This window comes from Podarcis vaucheri, assembly GCF_965113315.1.
Source record: "Podarcis vaucheri genome assembly, chromosome: 6".
Taxonomy (NCBI): domain Eukaryota; kingdom Metazoa; phylum Chordata; class Lepidosauria; order Squamata; family Lacertidae; genus Podarcis; species Podarcis vaucheri.
In genome coordinates this window covers 93,645,217-93,664,272 of record NC_138764.1, presented here as the reverse complement: position 1 = coordinate 93,664,272, position 19,056 = coordinate 93,645,217, and the positions used below count along the sequence as shown (strand labels likewise).

The 19,056-nt window shown below is 46.6% G+C and overlaps 1 protein-coding gene across 1 annotated transcript in view; it reads left to right on the top strand.

The window, feature by feature from the left end:
- LOC309534003 (piezo-type mechanosensitive ion channel component 2-like) overlaps positions 1–18,165 on the top strand; it is an 81,165-nt gene extending 63,000 nt beyond the window's left edge. Inside the window, exons 40-52 of the mRNA XM_082225744.1 lie at positions 111–294; positions 896–1,022; positions 2,701–2,848; positions 7,864–8,078; positions 8,925–9,083; positions 10,955–11,102; positions 11,959–12,147; positions 13,283–13,375; positions 13,612–13,781; positions 14,882–14,998; positions 15,297–15,376; positions 16,583–16,811; positions 17,355–18,165. Of these exons, the coding sequence (XP_082081870.1) occupies positions 111–294; positions 896–1,022; positions 2,701–2,848; positions 7,864–8,078; positions 8,925–9,083; positions 10,955–11,102; positions 11,959–12,147; positions 13,283–13,375; positions 13,612–13,781; positions 14,882–14,998; positions 15,297–15,376; positions 16,583–16,811; positions 17,355–17,610 (2,115 nt within the window). The 3' untranslated portion in view covers positions 17,611–18,165. The remainder of the gene's footprint in view (positions 1–110; positions 295–895; positions 1,023–2,700; positions 2,849–7,863; positions 8,079–8,924; positions 9,084–10,954; positions 11,103–11,958; positions 12,148–13,282; positions 13,376–13,611; positions 13,782–14,881; positions 14,999–15,296; positions 15,377–16,582; positions 16,812–17,354) is intronic.
- Positions 18,166–19,056: the final 891 nt, after the last annotated feature.

Here is a 19,056-nt window from a genome sequence, read left to right as displayed (position 1 = left end):
GGGGCCTCAGGCCTCAATCTCAAGAAACTCTCTGCTAATCTGTCATCGTCTCTTGCTGCCTCGTGGTCCCTGTGTTTCACTGATGTGTTTCACTGTACTGCATTCTACAGTGCTATGGACTTTGGGATTCCAAAGGTGTCAGTATACCAGATGCTGAAGAAAAGAACCTGGCAGGGAGGGAAAAGAAGAAAAGGCACAGAGGCCATCTAAGGGAACGTCCATCTGGATCAGGAGGAAACTATTCTTCTAGATACCCAAGTCCCTCCAGGGCCGCCGCCAGGAGTGTTAATGAAGGTAGTTGTGTTCTGTGTTATATAAATCAAGCAATGCTTGAGTTGTTTCTTTTGGTTTCAGCATGTATTTCTTATCAGTAAAAAAATTTGGTGAGCAAAATTTTATTCCAAAAGGGGAAAAAGTTTGGGGGGAAATACTGAGCTAATGGACTCTAGATGAGGCAACTTCCTATGTTCTTGGGATCTTTAAATGAATTGTTTGTGTCTGTTCTGTTCCTGCTCCACCTCCTCCTCCTTTTATGGCTGATTGGCCATCCACCCTTTTCTTCCCTGTTTCTCTGAACTTCTTTTACACATACGAAACAGAAAACTTGACCTCCCTGTGTTGATTAAACTGTTGCGGTGCCAGCATTTGGGGGCGGGGACCTCTGGGGCAGAAATTGGCAGAAGAGCTTCCATTTTAATATCATGCAGAGGTCATTGGAAGCGATGCTTGGAGGACTGGCGGCACGGATAACGTGACTGAGTTGGTGGCGGATCAAGTGTTTTGTGTTTTGCGGACGGACCCCACATGAGTTGGTGAGAGCCTAAAATGAGGTATTGCTCTCGTGAAACGAATGCTTACCAGATAGAGAGCTGTGATTAACTTTCTTTTTTGGCAGACAAAACTATGGAGGAAGCCAAGAAGAAATGGAGCCTTTTCAGGAAAAAACCCACTGGCAGGAAGAGACTTACTAAAGCAGCAATGAAACGGCAGATGATGAAGGCAAAGAAGCTGCTGGTTAAAATGTAAATTGGGATTTTATTTTTATTTTTTAAAAATCTATTTAAAAAGTGAGATGTTGCAACATGAATGAACACAGCTGGGGGCAAGATGGTGGGAGGGAATACAGGTGTCATCAATGGACCTTCCACTCCCTGTAATAGACTGTGCTGCTGACATCTGTGTGTTAATGGTGGCTGGTGCCCTTTGGGATGGGTAGAGCCAGGAGGCCAACAGTAGGTGGCGCCAGAGCCAATTTGAGGCAAAGCTACGCAGTGGCTGGAACCGTCAGTTGTGGTTCTCTCAGTTTCTCATTTTCCTAGTCATGAATTCAGTTGTCCACATTTCTGCAGCAATCTGCAACATTTAGCTTTTTTAAAAAAGAAATCCTTGTGAAAATTCATCAGCGTTTTAGTGCAAATTTCCCATTAAATAATTTTGTATTCAGTGTTGACATAGGAAGACATTTTCTCAGGCAGTGTTCCCTAGTATAATGCATTTTGCGTGTGTGGTATTCATGAGTATATGCATTTTTATTTATATATTTCCCCTTGTATATGTGCACTTCGGTTGGAGAACTACATTGCAAAATTTGGAGTAGTGTGACTTTCAAAGGACAGCCGCGCTTCGGTTCACATATTGGTTGATGAAGTGTAATGGGGCTTCCACCCCCCACCTGGTGCCTGCAAAATTGGCTCAGGGGGTGGGAGAGCCCCCAGATCAAGGAATGAAGGGAAGAGTGGAGGGGGGATTGTTCTATCTGCAAAGCTGCAATGTCCGCACAGATGAATGATTGGAACAGCACAATGTTAAATTCCACGTAGTTGGTTATATTTAAAAGGCTATCTTTCGGTACTCTGTGAATGTTATTGTTGTTTAGTTGTTTAGTCGTGTCCGACTCTTCGTGACCCCATGGACCAGAGCATGCCAGGCACTCCTGTCTTCCACTGCCTCCTGCAGTTTGGTCAAACTCATGCTGGTAGCGTCAAGAACACTGTCCAACCATCTCGTCCTCTGTCATCCCCTTCTCCTTGTACCCTCCATCTTTCCCAACATCAGGGTCTTTTCCAGGGAGTCTTCTCTTCTCAAGAGGTGGCCAAAGTATTGGAGCCTCAGCTTCAGGATCTGTCCTTCCAGTGAGCACTCAGGGCTGATTTCCTTCAGAATGGAGAGGTTTGATCTTCTTGCAGTCCATGGGACTCTCAAGAGTCTCTGTGAATACGAGTATTTAAAGACGAAGCAGGTCCAAAAAGTTTGTGAAAGTGCTTGACATGCTTTCTCTTGGGAATATTTGTGACTAAAGGATTCTCCTTTTGGCCCTAGAGCTTTATGGGTGTGTAACACTGCGGTCACAGCAACAACGCTGTATTTCTAAAGCCCGCTCATAGCACTTTAAGAGTCACGACTTCACCTCAATGCAGTTTGTTAAGGCTGCTGTTAGGACTCCCTTAACAAGATGCATTTCTGAAGATTTTTGCCTGCTGTGGGGAGCCCTTAAAGTGGTAGAAGAGAGATTTTAAAAGTATGGTATGGATGTGACCAGGTTCTTACGAGCTACGGTGGATGATTCACGAATACAGCCGAGCTCTTTGTTGCTAGACATGCGGCATACATTCCACTGAGCTTTCAGAAAGTAAGTGACCCTTTTGAAAAACACGACTCTCCTTTTCAACTGGACTGACCTAGATAAATTTTCCCTTGCAGCGCTCTTCAGATATACCGGCCCATAAGGCAATTCTTCTACGACATTATTCATCCAGAATGCAGCCTAATCTGTGACGTTTATGCTCTCATGTTCCTGGTTGATGTGATTAATTTTATTATTGTCATCTTCGGCTACTGGGCTTTCGGTGTAAGTATTAGCTCACCTTGCTAATTACTAAAGCAACAGGTGCCTTGAATGTTTGCCAGTTAGCTTGAAACCACTCCTTCACAATGCCTGATGTGTAGGAGTTATTTGTTGTATTTATTTATTTCCTAAAATTTACACACCACTTGATTGTATTTTTTTTAAAAACACACACCAAACAAACCTCAAAGCAGTTTACCAAAAGATAAAGCCATAAAATCAAGAAAGATTTGCAGCAATAGTTTAAAACATACAGAAAGTCAAAATTCACATCATTTTTTTCCTAGGTAGGCTTGTCTAATGTTTTTAGGTAAATGTAAAGGGACCCCTGACCATTAGGTCCAGTCGTGACCAACTGGGGTTGCGGTGCTCATCTCGCTTTGTTGACCGAGGGAGCCGGCATACAGCTTCCGGGTCATGTGGCCAGCATGACTAAGCCACTTCTGGCAAACCAGAGCAGTGCACGGAAATGCCGTTTACCTTCCCGCCGGAGCGGTACCTCTATTTATCTACTTGCACTTTGACATGCTTTCAAACTGCTAGGTTGGTAGGAGCTGGGACCGAGCAACGGAAGCTCACCCCGTCGCGGGGATTCGAACCGCCAACCTTCTGATCGGCAAGTCCTAGGCTCTGTGGTTTAACCCACAGCGCCACCCGCGTCCCTAGAATGTTTTTAAGGTAAAGGTAAAGGAACCCCTGACCATTAGGTCCAGTCGTGGCCGACTCTGGGGTTGCGGCGCTCATCTCGCTTTATTGGCCGAGGGAGCTCGCGTATAGCTTCCAGGTCATGTGGCCAGCATGACTAAGCCACTTCTGGCAAACCAGAGCAGTGCACAGCCGTTTACCTTCCCGCCGGAGCTGTACCTATTTATCTACTTGCACTTTGATGTTCTTTCGAGCTGCTAGGTTGGCAGGAGCAGGGACCAAGCAATGGGAGCTCACCCCGTGGTGGGGATTTGAACCGCCGACCTTCTGATCGGCAAGTCCTAGGCTCTGTGGTTTAACCCACAGCTAGCAGGTGCTAAATACAGTGAAGGTGCTTTCTCGGTATCAATAGGCAGGGAGTTCCAAAGTTTCTTTAGCTGCCACCCTAAAGTTCTGTGATGGTTTGTACTCAAAAGCACTTTGTTATTACTTTGCATGTTCCAGAACCAAGGAGGTATTTGACACCAGACTCTTAAGGAGGCTTGAATCTGTTCTGCTAATCTGTTTGGAAGTGTGGAAGCTATAGTGGGGTAGGAGAGCAGAAAATGATGCCAATATATTTCACATCTGCCAAGCAATGTGCCCCTTTGGTTTCAGATAGTACATGGGTAGACGAGTCTAAAAAGCCTGGGACACACATTTTCACGGCCCTCTAGTGGCTATGGGAACTCATTTGCCAGAAGTGATGTATTTAGTGAAAACTCTGGAAATACAGTCATACCTTGGAAGTCAAACAGCTTAGTTCCCAAACGTTTTGGCTCCTGAACCTCGCAAACCCAGAAGTGACTGTTCCGGTTTGCAAACTATTTTTGAGAGCCAAACGTCCAACGGGGCTTCTGTGGCTTCCTGCAGCCAATCAGAAGCCGTGCTTTGATTTTCTAATGTTTTGGAAGCGAACGGACTTCCAGAACAGATTCCGTTTGACTTCCACGGTAGGGCTATACTTGATTCTGACCAAACTGTGCCTCCTGATGTATATTCTTCCATTGACTTTGTGGTTATGCCTTGCTTCTGTTTTAGTTATGTCCTGTAAGTATTGGACAAGAAAATAGAGGATTTTTAAAAATTTCACAACTTTGCTGTAGTAGCAAAGTAGTTTATAAATTCAATATATAGGACTTCCGGGTTGGTGCCTCCGGTAATGGCGGAATTCCTCTGATCGGGAGGAATTTGCCCTGTGGGAATTTGGGTCTGGCCGCCACAGCGAAGGCGGAGACCCATAAAAAATGACAGGCGGGAGAAGCCTGTGAGCGTGGGATTCGGTGGGCACCTTTTGCGCCTCCTCTACTCGTGGGGAAACCCAGTTTCGGGGGTCTGGAGCGACATAGGGTGAGCGCCGCGGTGCTTCGAATCGTCTGCTTCTTCCACGGAGCGAAGCTGCATAGCTGTTGCTGGAGAGCACTGACTTTTTCCTGTGGACAATTTGACTCCAAAGTAATTACCTGTGAGTAGAGCTGAAGTGGGAGAATTGGATTTTTAAACGTTTAATTTGGCATCGAAATGGGGAGGTTCAATACAGGAAGTCTGCCTCCCCCTTATGTAAATAGACTGAAGCAATGAGGTTGCAAGCTGAAGTCTTGGAAAGCCTTTTGTAAAAGACTAAATTTCCATCGGCAAAGAACATTAAACCCCCCCTTGGAGACAGGAGAAGGGGGGGGAGTGGTGGACTGAATATGCCTGTAGGAGAGAGCGAAGAGAGCTAAAATACTGCCGCTCTGACCCTGGAAACGGGCTGCTAGCAGGATTGATGTCTTTTGGAATGTTCATTGACAGCATTTAGAACGTTCATTGACAGTTAGCTAAACAAGAGAATACATTGTCTCTACTGTCTCCGTGTGATGGCCTGGGAATCTGATTCAGAGGGTGAACCGGAGGAATCCCAGCCTGCACAGGAGTCTCCGCCTCCAGGGCCGGCTGAACTGGGGCAGGGCCTTGATTCTGAGGCGCATGCACCTGTGCCGGATCCTCAGGAGCAGGCACCAGGTGAATCCACTCTGGCTCCAGAGGTGGTTGAGGACTCAGTGCCTACAGGTGAGTCTCCCCCTGGGCCCAGTAACCCTTCAGCCTCTCCTGAACTGCAGAGGCTCAGGGCAGAGAGGCGAAGGGAACTGGTTTCTCCCAGGAGGAGTGCTTGCCTTAAGGCCAGGAGAGGCGGGGCTCCTGGGGGCCGGGACCGCCCCTGGCCTCAGAGAAGATAAAGGCCAGTCAGCCCGGTCCCAGGTTGCGGGAGCAACGTCGTTGTTGAGTACCTGTTCCTGCCCGGACCCAGACCTGACCCTCCAGTGTTCCTGTCCCCGCCCGGCTTCCTGCTTCGGACCTCGCCCCGCTCCTTGTGAGCTGTTTCCAGGCTAGTGACCCAGGACCGGACTTTGACTATGCCAATGGTAACCTTCTCCCCGGGACCAGCACACTCCGGCTGTTTTTTAAAAAAGGAGTAAAAGTAACTGAAAACTGAAACTAACTTTGGATTATTGGAATTGTGTTTAAAAGAGGACATCACTGATTAATACAAATAGAAACTGTTTCCCCCTAGTAGAAGCTTTTGAAACTGGTCGCTTTACATGAGCTGGGCTAGGGGAATTTCCAGCTGCAAGATAAAAAACTGTGAGACTCTGGGATTGACCTTGAATTTTTTTACGTGTTATGGCAAATGGAAAGGAAAAAAGAGACCAGTCAACTGCTGAAAAAACATTAAGGTCTGGGAGGACTTGGCAGCAACCCAGGAGAGGCTCAACATCAGGCCTCCCTGCCTCTTCGGCTGCTGCTTCTGTACCAGTACACTCAAAACCAAGAGGAATGTTGACAGAAGAGGCCTTAGCGGTTGCATTAGTGAAGATAAACAATTCGCTGGAACAGCTTCACAAGAAAACAGACGTGATAAATGCGAAAGTGGATGCTGCAAATATTAAAATTGACTTAATTGCAGAAAGTATAAATAATCTGGGACAAAAGGTGAATACCAATACAGAAACCATCCAGAAATTGATACAGGAATCTACTTTGATACGGCAAACTGCGGATGAAGCCAGGGAGAAAGTCGTTGCTGCTGAATGTAAAGCAACACAACTGGAGAGAGAGAGAGTCCCAGCCCTACAGAGGCAACTTGATGAACATAAGTTGACGCTTGTTATGATTGAACTTAAAGAAAAACAGACAAATTTGAGGATCAGAGCCCTACCTGAATTGGAAAAGGAAAGCTTGACAGAGTTTCAGGAGGAGACAGGACTAACATTGGTTGAGAAAGAGAGGTATTTAGGGGTTAGCGTGACTGCCAAAAATGTGAATCTATTTAAAGATAATTGTGAAGGACGTTGGATTGAAGTGAAGGGGGATTTGGAAATATGGACAAATTTGAAGTTGTCATTGTTGGGCTGAGTTGCTGTGGTGGGGATGAGTGTTGCTGTGTTGCCGGGGATGTTGCTTTTGTTTCAAACATTGCAAGTTTCGGATGGGATGGATTGTTTCAGGAGGTGGCAGAGGGATGTTTTCAGATTTGTTTGGCAGAGCAAGAAGCCTCGAGTAAAATTTAAGATATTGACTGATGCCAAAGAAGGAGGTGGATTTGCCCTTCTAGACCTTAAACTTTGTTGTGAACCAGCTGCTTTTTGCTGGCTGAGAGAATGGCTGCTTCTTGAAAACACTGAAGTGTTGGATAATGGCAGATGTAGTTTATGGACTATATGGAATTGGTGAAAATGACTGGCAAAATCCGAGACCAGGGAGAAGAGTCGGTGGAAGAAGACTGGAAAAAGTTTAAAGATTATTTACAGAAATATTGTAAAATTAATGAATGTTAGAAGAATGTTGGAATGAAGTTATATGGCTTTAGTAGAAATGTTATAAGGAATTAAGTATAAATAGATAAATAGAATATTAAAGGAAAAAATAAGGCTAGAATGTGTTAAGATAATTATAGGATAGAAAACAGAGGAAGATGGAAAGGAATTGCTGAAACAATTAACAGAAGTGGAATACAAAAAGGGAGGTGTGAGGAGGTCGTTGAAATAAGTGAATGAAAGATAAGATATTGAAAATGTTTGAGGTGTTTTAAACTGTTTTTGTTTGTTTTTGTTCTGTATTGTTAGTTTAATGTGTTAGTGTTATGTAGTGTTTTTGTATTGTATTGTTCTTTTTTGTAGTGTTTAAATGGTTGGAAAAGTAATAAATATTATTAAAAAATAATAATCTATAAATTCAATATATAATAATAGCTTAGTAGTGTTGATCTGCCCATAGACTCTGACTGGAAGCCTAGGCCTGCTCCTTTTCTTCACACCCGCATGTTATCAACGAATGCTTCTAATTTGTTTCAGAAACACTCAGCTGCCGCCGACATCACAGAGTCCCTTTCAGAAGACCAGGTGCCTGAAGCTTTCCTGGTGATGCTGTTGGTGCAGTTTGGGACGATGATAGTTGACCGTGCCATCTACCTGAGAAAGAGCATGTTTGGGAAATGTGTTTTTCAGGTGTTACTTGTCTTTGGCATCCATTTTTGGATGTTCTTCATCTTGCCTGGAGTAACGGAAAGGTATGACAATGAAAGATGCCAGAGAATTCCAACAAAAAACAGAAACTAGAGGGGAAATCGCTGATTATAGAATCATAGATTTGTAGAGTTGGAACAGGCCCGGAGGGTCATGCAAGAATCTCAACTAAAGCATCCATGTTTGCTTATTTGTCCCATGTCCAGATCAGAAAAATGAGATCAGTATTCACTGCTATTGCTGCTTCCATTTCACAAATGATATGTAGGTAATTTCATCCCCACCCCCTATTTGTATTGTATTTGTATTGCATTTCCTTTGAACTGCAATGAATGTTCATTTCATAGACACTCACACAGCTGATGTTTACTACTTTTTCAAGATGTCTCTGCATGCTCAGCCTAGACTGCAATTGGGAATGCTGGAGAGTTCTACTGGAAAGAGAAATGGGAGTAGAATTTGGCACAATTTGCATATTTGGCCAAGATCAGGGATGGAAATCGTGTGATCAAATTTAAGTGGTATTGGCCATTGTTCTGTTTTTATAGCCTGTGAACGTTACCAAAGTTACTGCATTATTTTCTGCATTGTTTTTGATGTTTCCTTTACATATGCATTGAAAAAAAGTATGCAATCGATTACATTTTTGCCATAGCGGATAGCAAGGTGCATAAGGTAGGTTTCAGCGGAAGCCGAACTGTAGCAGAACGGAAGCAGCGCCGACTGCAGCAAGCACAGCATGGGGTGGAAATCTCTTCCTCTTCCTCCTTACATCCCTGCTGCGTTTGGCTGTGGAGTTCAAAGAGGGCCATGCTCTAAAAAATGTTTCTTCTAAAGTAGTCATAATTGTTAAAGAGGGAGATTGGAACATCTCTCTTGTTTACTTGCAGGAGGTTTAACAGGAATCCGGTGGCTCAGCTGTGGTATTTGGTCAAGTGTGTCTATTTTGGTTTGTCGGCTTATCAGATCAAATGCGGTTACCCCGAACGGGTCTTGGGCAATGTTCTGACTAAGAGCTACAATTGCATAAACCTCTTCTTATTCCAAGGGTAAGCAGCACTTTTATAAAGGAGGGCAGAGAAACCTAATAATATCCCCATGAAACGCAAGCCATTATGTTAACAAGCCAATCACAAAAGCAAGAAAGAACGGCTGACGGGGGGGAAAGGGTGGGTGGGTGGGTGGAAATCTCCAGGTGCTTGAAGGAAGATTTATTGCAGGCCTGTGCTGGAACAAATAATTCCTCAGGGGTTCTATAAATATAGAAATAACATACATAGGAAACGGAATAGTAAGGTAAAAGAGCTCCTTACAGTCTTACACTGAGTTACTGTGAAACAAAATTATCAATTTACTATTTTGTGTAAGAAATTTTATTTTTATTATTATATTAGTTGCTTTTTTGTCACAGCCCCTCAAATAAACACAAACATACAATAAACTAACATTTATAAAAATCAAAAAAGCAATTCTTTTTTAAGGAAAAAACTAGATTGAAACATCTCACCCACGTCAAAAGGCCATAGCCTGACGAAGTAGGAATGTTTTTGCCTGGTGCCTAAAATTATGTAGTGGTAAAAATTAGGAAAAAACCTTTTCATTGTAATAATTGTTACAAGTTTTTTTTTAGAGTAATGTAACCAGCTTAGAGGGCAGGAAGGCAGGAGGCAGATGCTGGCTTGAGATACCTCCTGAAGTTGTGTGTTCCAGCAGCTGCTTGGCTGTAAACATTATTGGGTGGCCTTAGGCAAGTTGGGATTCCTCCATGTAGCCTGCATAGAAGAGGCTGGAATGAGAAGTGTGAAGCAGTTTGCACACTGGAAAGGAGGAGAGCAGGTTGTGTATCACACACACACACACACACACACACACACACACAATATCTGCCAAGTGTTTCCATGTACAGCGTCTGCCTGGTGCCTCTAATCTTGGAGGTGGCATATAGCCATGCTTACTAGTCTCTACCGATATCCTTGCCCTCCACAAGTTGGCCTGAACCCCTGTTAGAGCCCCTCTCTCAGTTTGGCCATCACTAGGCTACAGCAGATGCACAATGGTCTTAATCGCCCCATTGACTAGGACACAGTTGGGCTTTTATGCAATTGCAAAGGGTTTCCCTGACTTCTGAAGTGGGTATAATATGTAGGGGGAAGCGTCATGCTCCTTCCGGGATAGTTTGTCAACTTTGGGTTCCCACCCTGCACTCGGATCTCACCTGTGGCTCCTAGAAGCTGTCGGTGTGCCGTAGCAGCCACACCCTGGGAAACGGCTTCGACTGGCTGGCTAAACCAGGTGAGGGCAGCGGATGAGTCACAAATCCTCAGTGAGTTAGGGTAGGGACAAAGACAAAGCTCTAGTGGATTAAGTGGACAAGACGAAGAGTGGGTCCAACGGTCAAGGAGGTGGTTTCTGCATGTGCTGTGGAGGGAAGAGAAGGGCAGATGGGGCTCATCAACCTGGGAAGGTAGTCCTCCTGGAGAAGGAAAACTCTGGTCCTTAACCTCTGCTACCTTCTGAGATACCTTCAAGAGAAGAAGTAAACCCTTCAGGAATCCAGAGTGGAGTCCCTAAGACAGTTGGGTGGTTCCTTGTACACCACCTTCTGGCAACTCCTGCAGCCAAGCTGGTTTCAGTCCCAGAGAGGTCACTTCAGTGCTGCTAAGACAGCAGAAGCAATGCAGGAGGCAGCAGTTATGAGTTACTGGTCTCTGCAGCCACAGCAGGTGCTGTGATTCCCCAGCGGTTTGACTTCACATTCCATTGTCTCTCAAGACAGATGGATGCCAACAAAAGGGCACCAGAGTTTGAGAATTTGTACCACTCTTACAATACTGGGAAAGCCTTTTTTTGTAGACAGGCTTTGACTGTTTTGGGTCCTTATTGCCCCATTAACCAGCCACTGTTCTCCTCCTCTGTGCAGCTTTCGCCTCATACCGTTTTTGACAGAACTGAGGGCTGCCATGGATTGGGTTTGGACCGACACCACACTCAGCCTCTCCAGCTGGATCTGTGTGGAGGATATCTATGCTAACATTTTCATCCTGAAATGTTGGAGAGAATCTGAGAAAGTGAGTCCTGTTGCTTAAGGGTTGCCATTAGCCCCGCCAATCAAGATGATTCCGGGTGGTCTATCAGGAGCAATGACTGGGGCAAATTTCTCTTGTCTGGCTGCACAAGTCAACAAGTTTAAGTGTGCCTAACTCTGTGGCCTACATTTCTCTGCTCATATTTTGAAAATACATGTGGCCCACAATAACTCCCTCTCACAAAAACACTTGTAAAAGGACATTGAATGTGAGCCAGCCCAAGCTAAAGAGAAATGCTTTTGCCTGGCACTTAAAGCTATGAGGCAAGGTGAGCTGACCTCCTCAGGTGGCAGGATTCAAAGGGTCAGCACATCCCAGTGTAGATAATTATTTCCTCCTTGTTCCTGGTGTAGATTATCAATCCCTCCCTCTTCCTTGGTGGGGAGGGAGGTGTTAGGAGCCAGTGTGTGTGGTGGTTAAGAGCGGTAGACTCATAATCTGGGGAACCGGGTTCGCTTCCCCGCTGCTCCACATGCAGCTGCTGGGTGACCTTGGGCCAGTCACACTTCTCTGAAATCTCTCAGCCCCACTCAGGGGGGGAGGAGGAAGGGAAAGGAGAATGTTAGCCGCTTTGAGACTCCTTAGGGTAGTGATAAAGCGGGATATCAAATCTAAACTCTTCTTCTTCTTATTTCGTGGTTTGCCTCAAGCGCCAAAAGGCTGGCCCTGAGTGAAATATATGTAGGCTAGTCAAATATATGCAAATTAGGCAAATGTGTGGAATTCTGTTTTTCAGAATGCTGAGTTTGTCCTACCTTGATGCACAAGTTGGGGGGCTTTTAAAAAATTTAATCAGCGGAGTATACACACAACTTTGTTCCCATTCTCCATTTTTCAGAAATACCCCCAGCCTCCTGGGCAGAAGAAGAAATTGCTTGTGAAATACGGGATGGGAGGCTTCATCGTCTTTGTGCTCATCTGCATTGTGTGGTTCCCTCTGCTTCTTATGTCACTGGTCAAATCAGTGGCGGGAGTAACTAACCAGCCTTTGGGCGTCTCTGTCAAAATTACCATCAGCGGTTATGAGGTAGGTCTGCAGAGGTGGACGGTCAATTTATAATTAAGATTGAGGAGAAGTATTTTCAATGAGTACTGGAACATTTCCACCATTCAAAGCTGTTGCTTTAACACAATAAAAAACAGGGTGGAGTTATAGCTCAATGATCCTTAACGTATCCAGTTAAAGGGTTGTGTCTAACAGTGCCATTCTGCTTGTAGGGACATGGTTGACTCTGGTCTAAACCACTGAGCCTCTTGGGCTTGCCGATCAGAAGGTTGGTGGTTCAAATCCCCATGATGGGGTGAGCTCCCATTGCTCTGTCTCAGCTTCTGCCAGTGCAAGCAGATAAATAGGGAAGGTAAATGACATTTCTGTGCACTAAGGGTTCTGTCACGGTGTCCCATTGCACCAGAAGCCGTTTAGTCATGCTGGCCACATGGCCTGGAAAGCTGTCTGTGGACAAACAGCAGCTCCCTCGGCCTAAAAGCGAGATGAGTGCCACAACCCCATAATCACTTTTGACTGGACTTAACCGTCCAGGGGTCCTTTACCTTTTACCTTTTAGTTCATAGCAAGTGTCAGCGCCAACCAACCTGGTTCTTCCCTAATCCGGAGCTGCCAAGCACCCTCTTCTCCTTCAGATTCCTGTAGGAAATGCCCACTTTATTTCCCATTGGAACTCCCATTCTTTCAGAGTCACATGCTATTATCCTCTGGGCTCACCTATGGATCTATTGGGAGCCAGTATGGTGTAGTGGTTAAGAGCGGTAGTCTCGTTATCTGGGGAACCGGGTTCGCGTCTCTGCTCCTCCACATGCAGCTGCTGGGTGACCTTGGGCCAGTCGCTTTGAGACTCCTTAAGGGGAGTGAAAGGCGGGATATCAAATCCAAACTCTTCTTCTTCTTCTTCTTGTGTTGCTGTGTGATGCTTCCAAGTGATTGTTCTGCTGATGCTGCTGTGAACCGTGCTGCTACAGAGTTTGAATTATGGGTGCTGAAATGCAACTAATCCAGAGCTATGGAGCTTGTGGGTTGGTTAGCATCAGCCTGTGACTAGTGTGTAAAACCCACCTTTGGGTCTGAACCAGCTAAGGTGTGATGAGGTACGTCTGTATAGTGGAGCTGAGGTTTGTAACACAGGATTTCACCCTCTTTCTCCTAGTCTTTGTTTACCATGAGTGCTCAGCAGCAGAATCTGGTCCCTTTCACTCATGCGGCGTATAATGAACTCACCACTCAATATGCCCTCCATCCTGTAAGTATATTTTATTGTGCACAAGGAAACTCCTGCAGGAAAAATTGCCATCCTTTTCTCTTTCTCTCCAACAATAGCTGTTGAGACCCAATTTGAATTAAAACTGGATTTGAATGGTATCTTTACTGGATTGCCAAAAGCAGGTTAGATAGGAATTTAGCTCAAGGCGAAGATGTTTCTCTGTCTTGCTTGGAACAGCAGAAAAAACAAACCAAAAATATTTGTGTTTTCTCCAGTCTGCCATGCAGTTTATAGTCAACTATAGCCCAGAGGACGTCATTGTTGCTAAAATAAAAGGCAATGCCAGCTTGCTGTGGAGCATCAGCCCTGCAAGTCGGAAAGCTATGATTGCAGAACTCTCCAATTCCTCCGCAGTCTACATCAACTTCCACTGGACCCTTCTCAGGTTTTTATCTTTTTAATATTACGTGTATTCTGTGTATGTGTGTACAACCACCACCACCACCCCTTGCAGGTTTTCCACTGGTATTTGGTTGGATACAGTGAGAACAGAATGTTGGGTTAGATCCAGCAAGCTTTTCTTGTGTCCTTACTCACTGGTGTGGAGTAGCGGCACCTCTCTTTTTTGCTGCCCATGGCTGCCACATTGTTGTTGTTGCTACTGAGGAACTACCGTATTTTTCGCACCATAGGGCGCACCGGACCATAGGGTGCACCCAGTTTTTAGGGGGGGAAATCAAGAAAAAAAATATTTCCCCCCCCCAGCCCCAAAGAGCAGCGTACAGGCTGCACACAACCTCTCCCTACCGGAGGTGTTGCGTGCGGCTATGGCACAAGCCAAAGCAGCGAGCGGGATGGATCCCACTCGCTGTTTTGGCTTCCTCTTTAGCCCCGCGCAACCTCTCCTTGCCAGGAGATGCTGCGCCAGGGCTAAAGAATCCATAGCCCCGTGCAGCCTCTCCTTGCCGGGAGACGATGCGCAGGGCTTTCCTGGCTGTACTGGGAGGTGGGGGGATTCCCTCACCTCTCGCAAAAGCCCGCAGAAGCCGCGCAACCCCTTTAAAGAGATTGCAGCTTCTCCTGGCTTTTCTGGGAGGTGGGAGAAGGGACTGATGCGGCCAGTCAGTCCCTTCTCCCTCCTGTGGAAAAGCCCGCAAGAGCGCACGGAGCTTGTGTGCGGCTCTTGGGGGCTTTTCCCGCCTGCCTCCCCCCTGCATTCGCTCCATAGGACGCACACACATTTTCCCTTTCTTTTTAGGAGGGAAAAACTGCGTCCTATGGTGTGAAAAATACAGTAACTGAAACCTGCTCTGTTTAGTGACCTCACACCCAACCCTCCAAGTCCCACCCTTTGCACTGCAGCCTTTCTGCAACACTTTGTCAAGTAGATTTTCCAGAGGAGGCCATCTCTTGGCAAACCTGTTTTGTTGTCCGTTTCATAAGAGGCACATAGCGTAAGAGGAGAACCTCTCTCTTCCATAATGCCTGCCCTGAAGAACATCTAAATCTTCCCTTAACCTTTTCTTCCTATCCTTATCGAATCAGGAATGCCTCTCTCGTGAAGAATATTGAAGCGTCCGGCCTACACACGATGCGCTATGAAGACAAGGAGATTCGGGAGCAAATCGTTGAAATGCTACGTGGGACCAGAACGGAAGGCGTGTTAGTGTTATGTTTTTCTCCTGATTCTTTCGGTGGCCATTAGCTCTTCCCCTGCTACTGTATGTGTCCCTCAGCAATTCGTATTCGGTGGCATATGGCTCCTGTACGTGGGGTCTCCACTTGGCTACCATAGCTGTGGATTAGACCTTCCTCCTCCATGGATTTGTATAATATCTTGGAAGCTGTGTGGGGTACATGTGAAAAATGAACATGTGTTGATCTGGAAAGGAGCAAGACCTTTAGCATTCACCAAGGTTTTGCTTTGCTTTCGTTCTGCTCTCCCCCACCCCCATTTTAGTCTGCTTCCTGGTGTCCTGCCAAGGTATCTGAGAGCAGCTGGCGGAGCAGAAGCTAAAATGGCCCATCGGCTGCAAGTGGGTAAGTGGACAAAAGTGGAGGAAAATCCTGCCTGCTTGAAGATGGGAGGAGGCCAGAGTTGCAGAGTTTTGCTGTAGGAAGGCAAAGCCAAAAGATGCATGTTGTATCGTATGAGCAAAAAGCCACTGTCTAATTGTTCCAGACATCTGGAAATGTGCTGTCTTTGGGTCAAACTAGCAAAAGGAGCACATGGGTGCTGTTCCCTCCTCCACACCCTCTCCCCAAATTCTTTTCACCCAGCTGCCACTATCATGGCAAAAGCTCCAAACAGTCACCCATACTGTTTCCGTTTCTCACAAGTGCCTCTGAACCCATGCAGGGCCCAGAAGCGCTTTGGGGAATTAAAAATGCCAGGTGGGGCTGCTCTAATTGAAGCAATTGAAGGTGTCAGAGACTACTTGCTAATGAGGCGCTGCTGTTTTGGGGCCCAGGGGTTGTGGGGTTCCCTGGCTGGATATAAACTTCAGATGTGTGGTGGGTTCTGCACTCCTGATCCAAGTGCCTCTTTTGTTTTCAAAATTAGACGTCCATATAGCTGTTCTCTGTTTAGACCAAGGGTACCCGACGCCCTCATCCTTGAACATTGGCCATTCTGGCTGGGGCTGATGGGAGCTGCAGAGCATCGTGTTGGCTACACCTGGTTTAGACCCATGGATCTTCTGCTTTCATTGCTGATTCTTCACAATGTCTTGCTGAAGACTCAGGGAACACACTCCTCTAAAGCCAATGAACTAATCCTTAGCACTCTTTTGCCACTTCCACCTCTGTTTTTGAAAGCATTTCCTTCTTCATGTGTGGCTAAAGTGGGGTTCCAGTTCTCCCTGGGGATTTTGAGTATGGCATTAGAAAGTGGAAGTGTTGGCAAGGACATTTGATAAATGTTAGGGTAGGAGGAAGTGACTCCACTCCTCACTCCCTGGAAGAGCCCCAGCTCAGTGGTAGAGCATCTGTTTTGAATGCAGAAGAGACCCTCAGTTCAGGCTCAGGCATCTCCAGGTAGGTTTGTGTATTTCCCATCAGAAACCCTGGAGAGCCACTGCCAATCATAGGCAATACTGAACCGGGTGGACAAATGATTTGACTTATGTGTGGGGGCATCTTCCTGTGTTGCAGCTGTGCAAAGCGCCCACAGCTCTGTGGGTTGCGAGAAAGGCAGAGGGGGCCCACGGTCAGCTCATCCCCACCCTATAATTCTCATTTCCACAGTTCATTCCAATGCGCCAAAGGACGTAGACCGGATGGCCTTCTTCAGAAATATCACCATCGAACTGCAGCAGCTGCCGGCCAAGGAGTCCTTAAGCCATGTTCCCGAATGGTGGGTCGTGAAAGAGCAGAGGCCCGGCTGTTTGGGTAATGGATGCAGTAAGAATATGGAACTCTTCATCTTCAACGACAAGGTCAGCCCTCCTAGCCTGGGATTTCTGGCAGCTCATGGGTAAGGATGTCAAACTGGAACCTGTTATTTCTGGGGCAGCAATTTGAGATTTGGATTAAGGTGGAGGCTTGGGGAGACCTGAGAGAAGTCTTTTCCCACTGTGCTGCCTTGAAAAATACAGAACAGGCAGCCAATTGCTGGCAGGAATTCAGTATTGCACTGTTGAATGTTGTCAGTGCAAACATCTCAGCTTGCCACATAGAAGAGACTTCCCCCTTCCTTCCACCCTTGACAGTGTGCTGTTCTGGGTTTTTTTTCTGAACCCCCAGAATAAATTTCTGGGGTACACAAGGCAAGAAGAGGGGAAGAAAAGCTCATTACGCAAGTGGGAAGTCCTTGTGCAGGGCTTCAGCTGATAGGACTACTTGTGTCAATTTTGCCCATGGAGCACGAGACTCCTAAATCTCAGGGCCATGGGCTTGAGCCCTACATTGGGCTAAGCCCTGCAAGGGGCTGGACTAGATGACCCCTGAGGTCCCTTCCAATTCTATGAGTCTATGACACCCTGAACATCACCACCATCTCTCTCTCTCCCCGCTACAGGATTGTAGGCCTCTACATGTCTTTTGTTCTGGTCATCGGAAAGTTCATCCGAGAGCTTTTCAACGGCATCTCGCGCTCCATCATGTTTGAAGAGCTGCCCAATGTGGACCGCATCCTGAAACTCTGCACGGATATCTTCCTGGCTAGGGAGGCCGGGGAGCTGGAGTTGGAGGAGCAGCTGTTTGCCAAGCTCATCTTCCTCTACAGATCTCCTGAAACAATGATTAAATGGACCAGGGAACCCAGGGAGGACTAAAGCCGGTGTGTGTGTGTGTGTGTGTGTGTGTGTGTGTGTGGAGTCACAACAATGCATTGTTTCAGAAGGGAAATGTTGAGTGGGGCGCAACTGCAACGGGACATGGCAGAAGATACTGAATTAAGAGGTGTAGAGAGGACTGATTCGTTAGCTGCTCAATCTGATGCAAGGCAGAAGTGTAAGCTTTATATGTACGCTGTTTACTACCCTATGTACAAGAGCAGAGATTATGTTGCACGTAGGACAGGACTCTAAAGCCACAGGGTGTGTGGTGTTTGTGTGTTTTTTTTTGGGGGGGGAGATTAGAAATCATGACAATACTTTCAGCAATTTGCTTCCTTTCTCCACTCTGCAAATGTACCCTCATAAAATAAAAGTGCTGCATGCTGGGCATTCCTCTTCCTGTGAGATGACCACATGGTTATGTGCATGTATGACAAGTTGGCTGTGGCAAGGAGCAGCGAATGGGATATGCTGCTCAGGCCCTGAAAATGAAGAATACATGAACCGCCCATGCTACATCGAGCCACGGTTCTTGCCTAGTCCTGTGCCAAGCAAGATAATAATAATAATAATAATAATTTATTATTTATACCCCGCCCATCTGGCTGGGCCTCCCCAGCCACTCTGGGCAGCTTCCATAAAAACCAAAAATACAATAAAATATCACACGTTAAAAACTTCCCTGAACAGGGCTGCCTTAAGATGTCTCCTGAATGTCAGGTAGTTGTTTATCGCTTTGACATCTGCTGGAAGGGCGTTCCACAGGGCGGGCGCCACTACCGAGAAGGCCCTCTGCCTGGTTCCCTGTAGCTTTGCTTCTCGCAATGAGGGAACCGCCAGAAGGCCCTCGGCGCTGGACCTCAGCGTCCGGGCAGAATGATGGGGGTGGAGACGCTCCTTCAGGTATACTGGACCGAGGCCGTTTAGGGCTTTAAAGGTCAGCACCAACACTTTGAATTGTGCTCGGAAACGTACTGGGAGCCAATGCAGGTCTTTCAAGACCGGTGTTATATGGTCTCGGCGGCCGCTCCCAGTCACCAGTCTAGCTGCCGCATTCTGGATTAGTTGTAGTTTCCGAGTCACCTTCAAAGGTAGCCCCACGTAGAGTGCATTGCAGTAGTCCAAGCGGGAGATAACCAAAGCATGCACCACTCTGGCGAGACAGTCCGCAGGCAGATAGGGTCTCAGCCTACGTACCAGATGGAGCTGGTAAACAGCCGCCCTGGACACAGATTTAACCTGTGCCTCCATGGACAGCTGTGAGTCCAAAATGACTCCCAGGCTGCGCACCTGGTCCTTCAGGGGCACAGTTACCCCATTCAGGACCAGGGATGCCCCACGGTAGCTCGAGAGAGAGCAAGCAGTCTCCCATGGCCTGCCCTCAACACCTGGCAATGAGAGCGCCATTGCCCAATTCCACATAGCTGCCATGACTCATAGCCA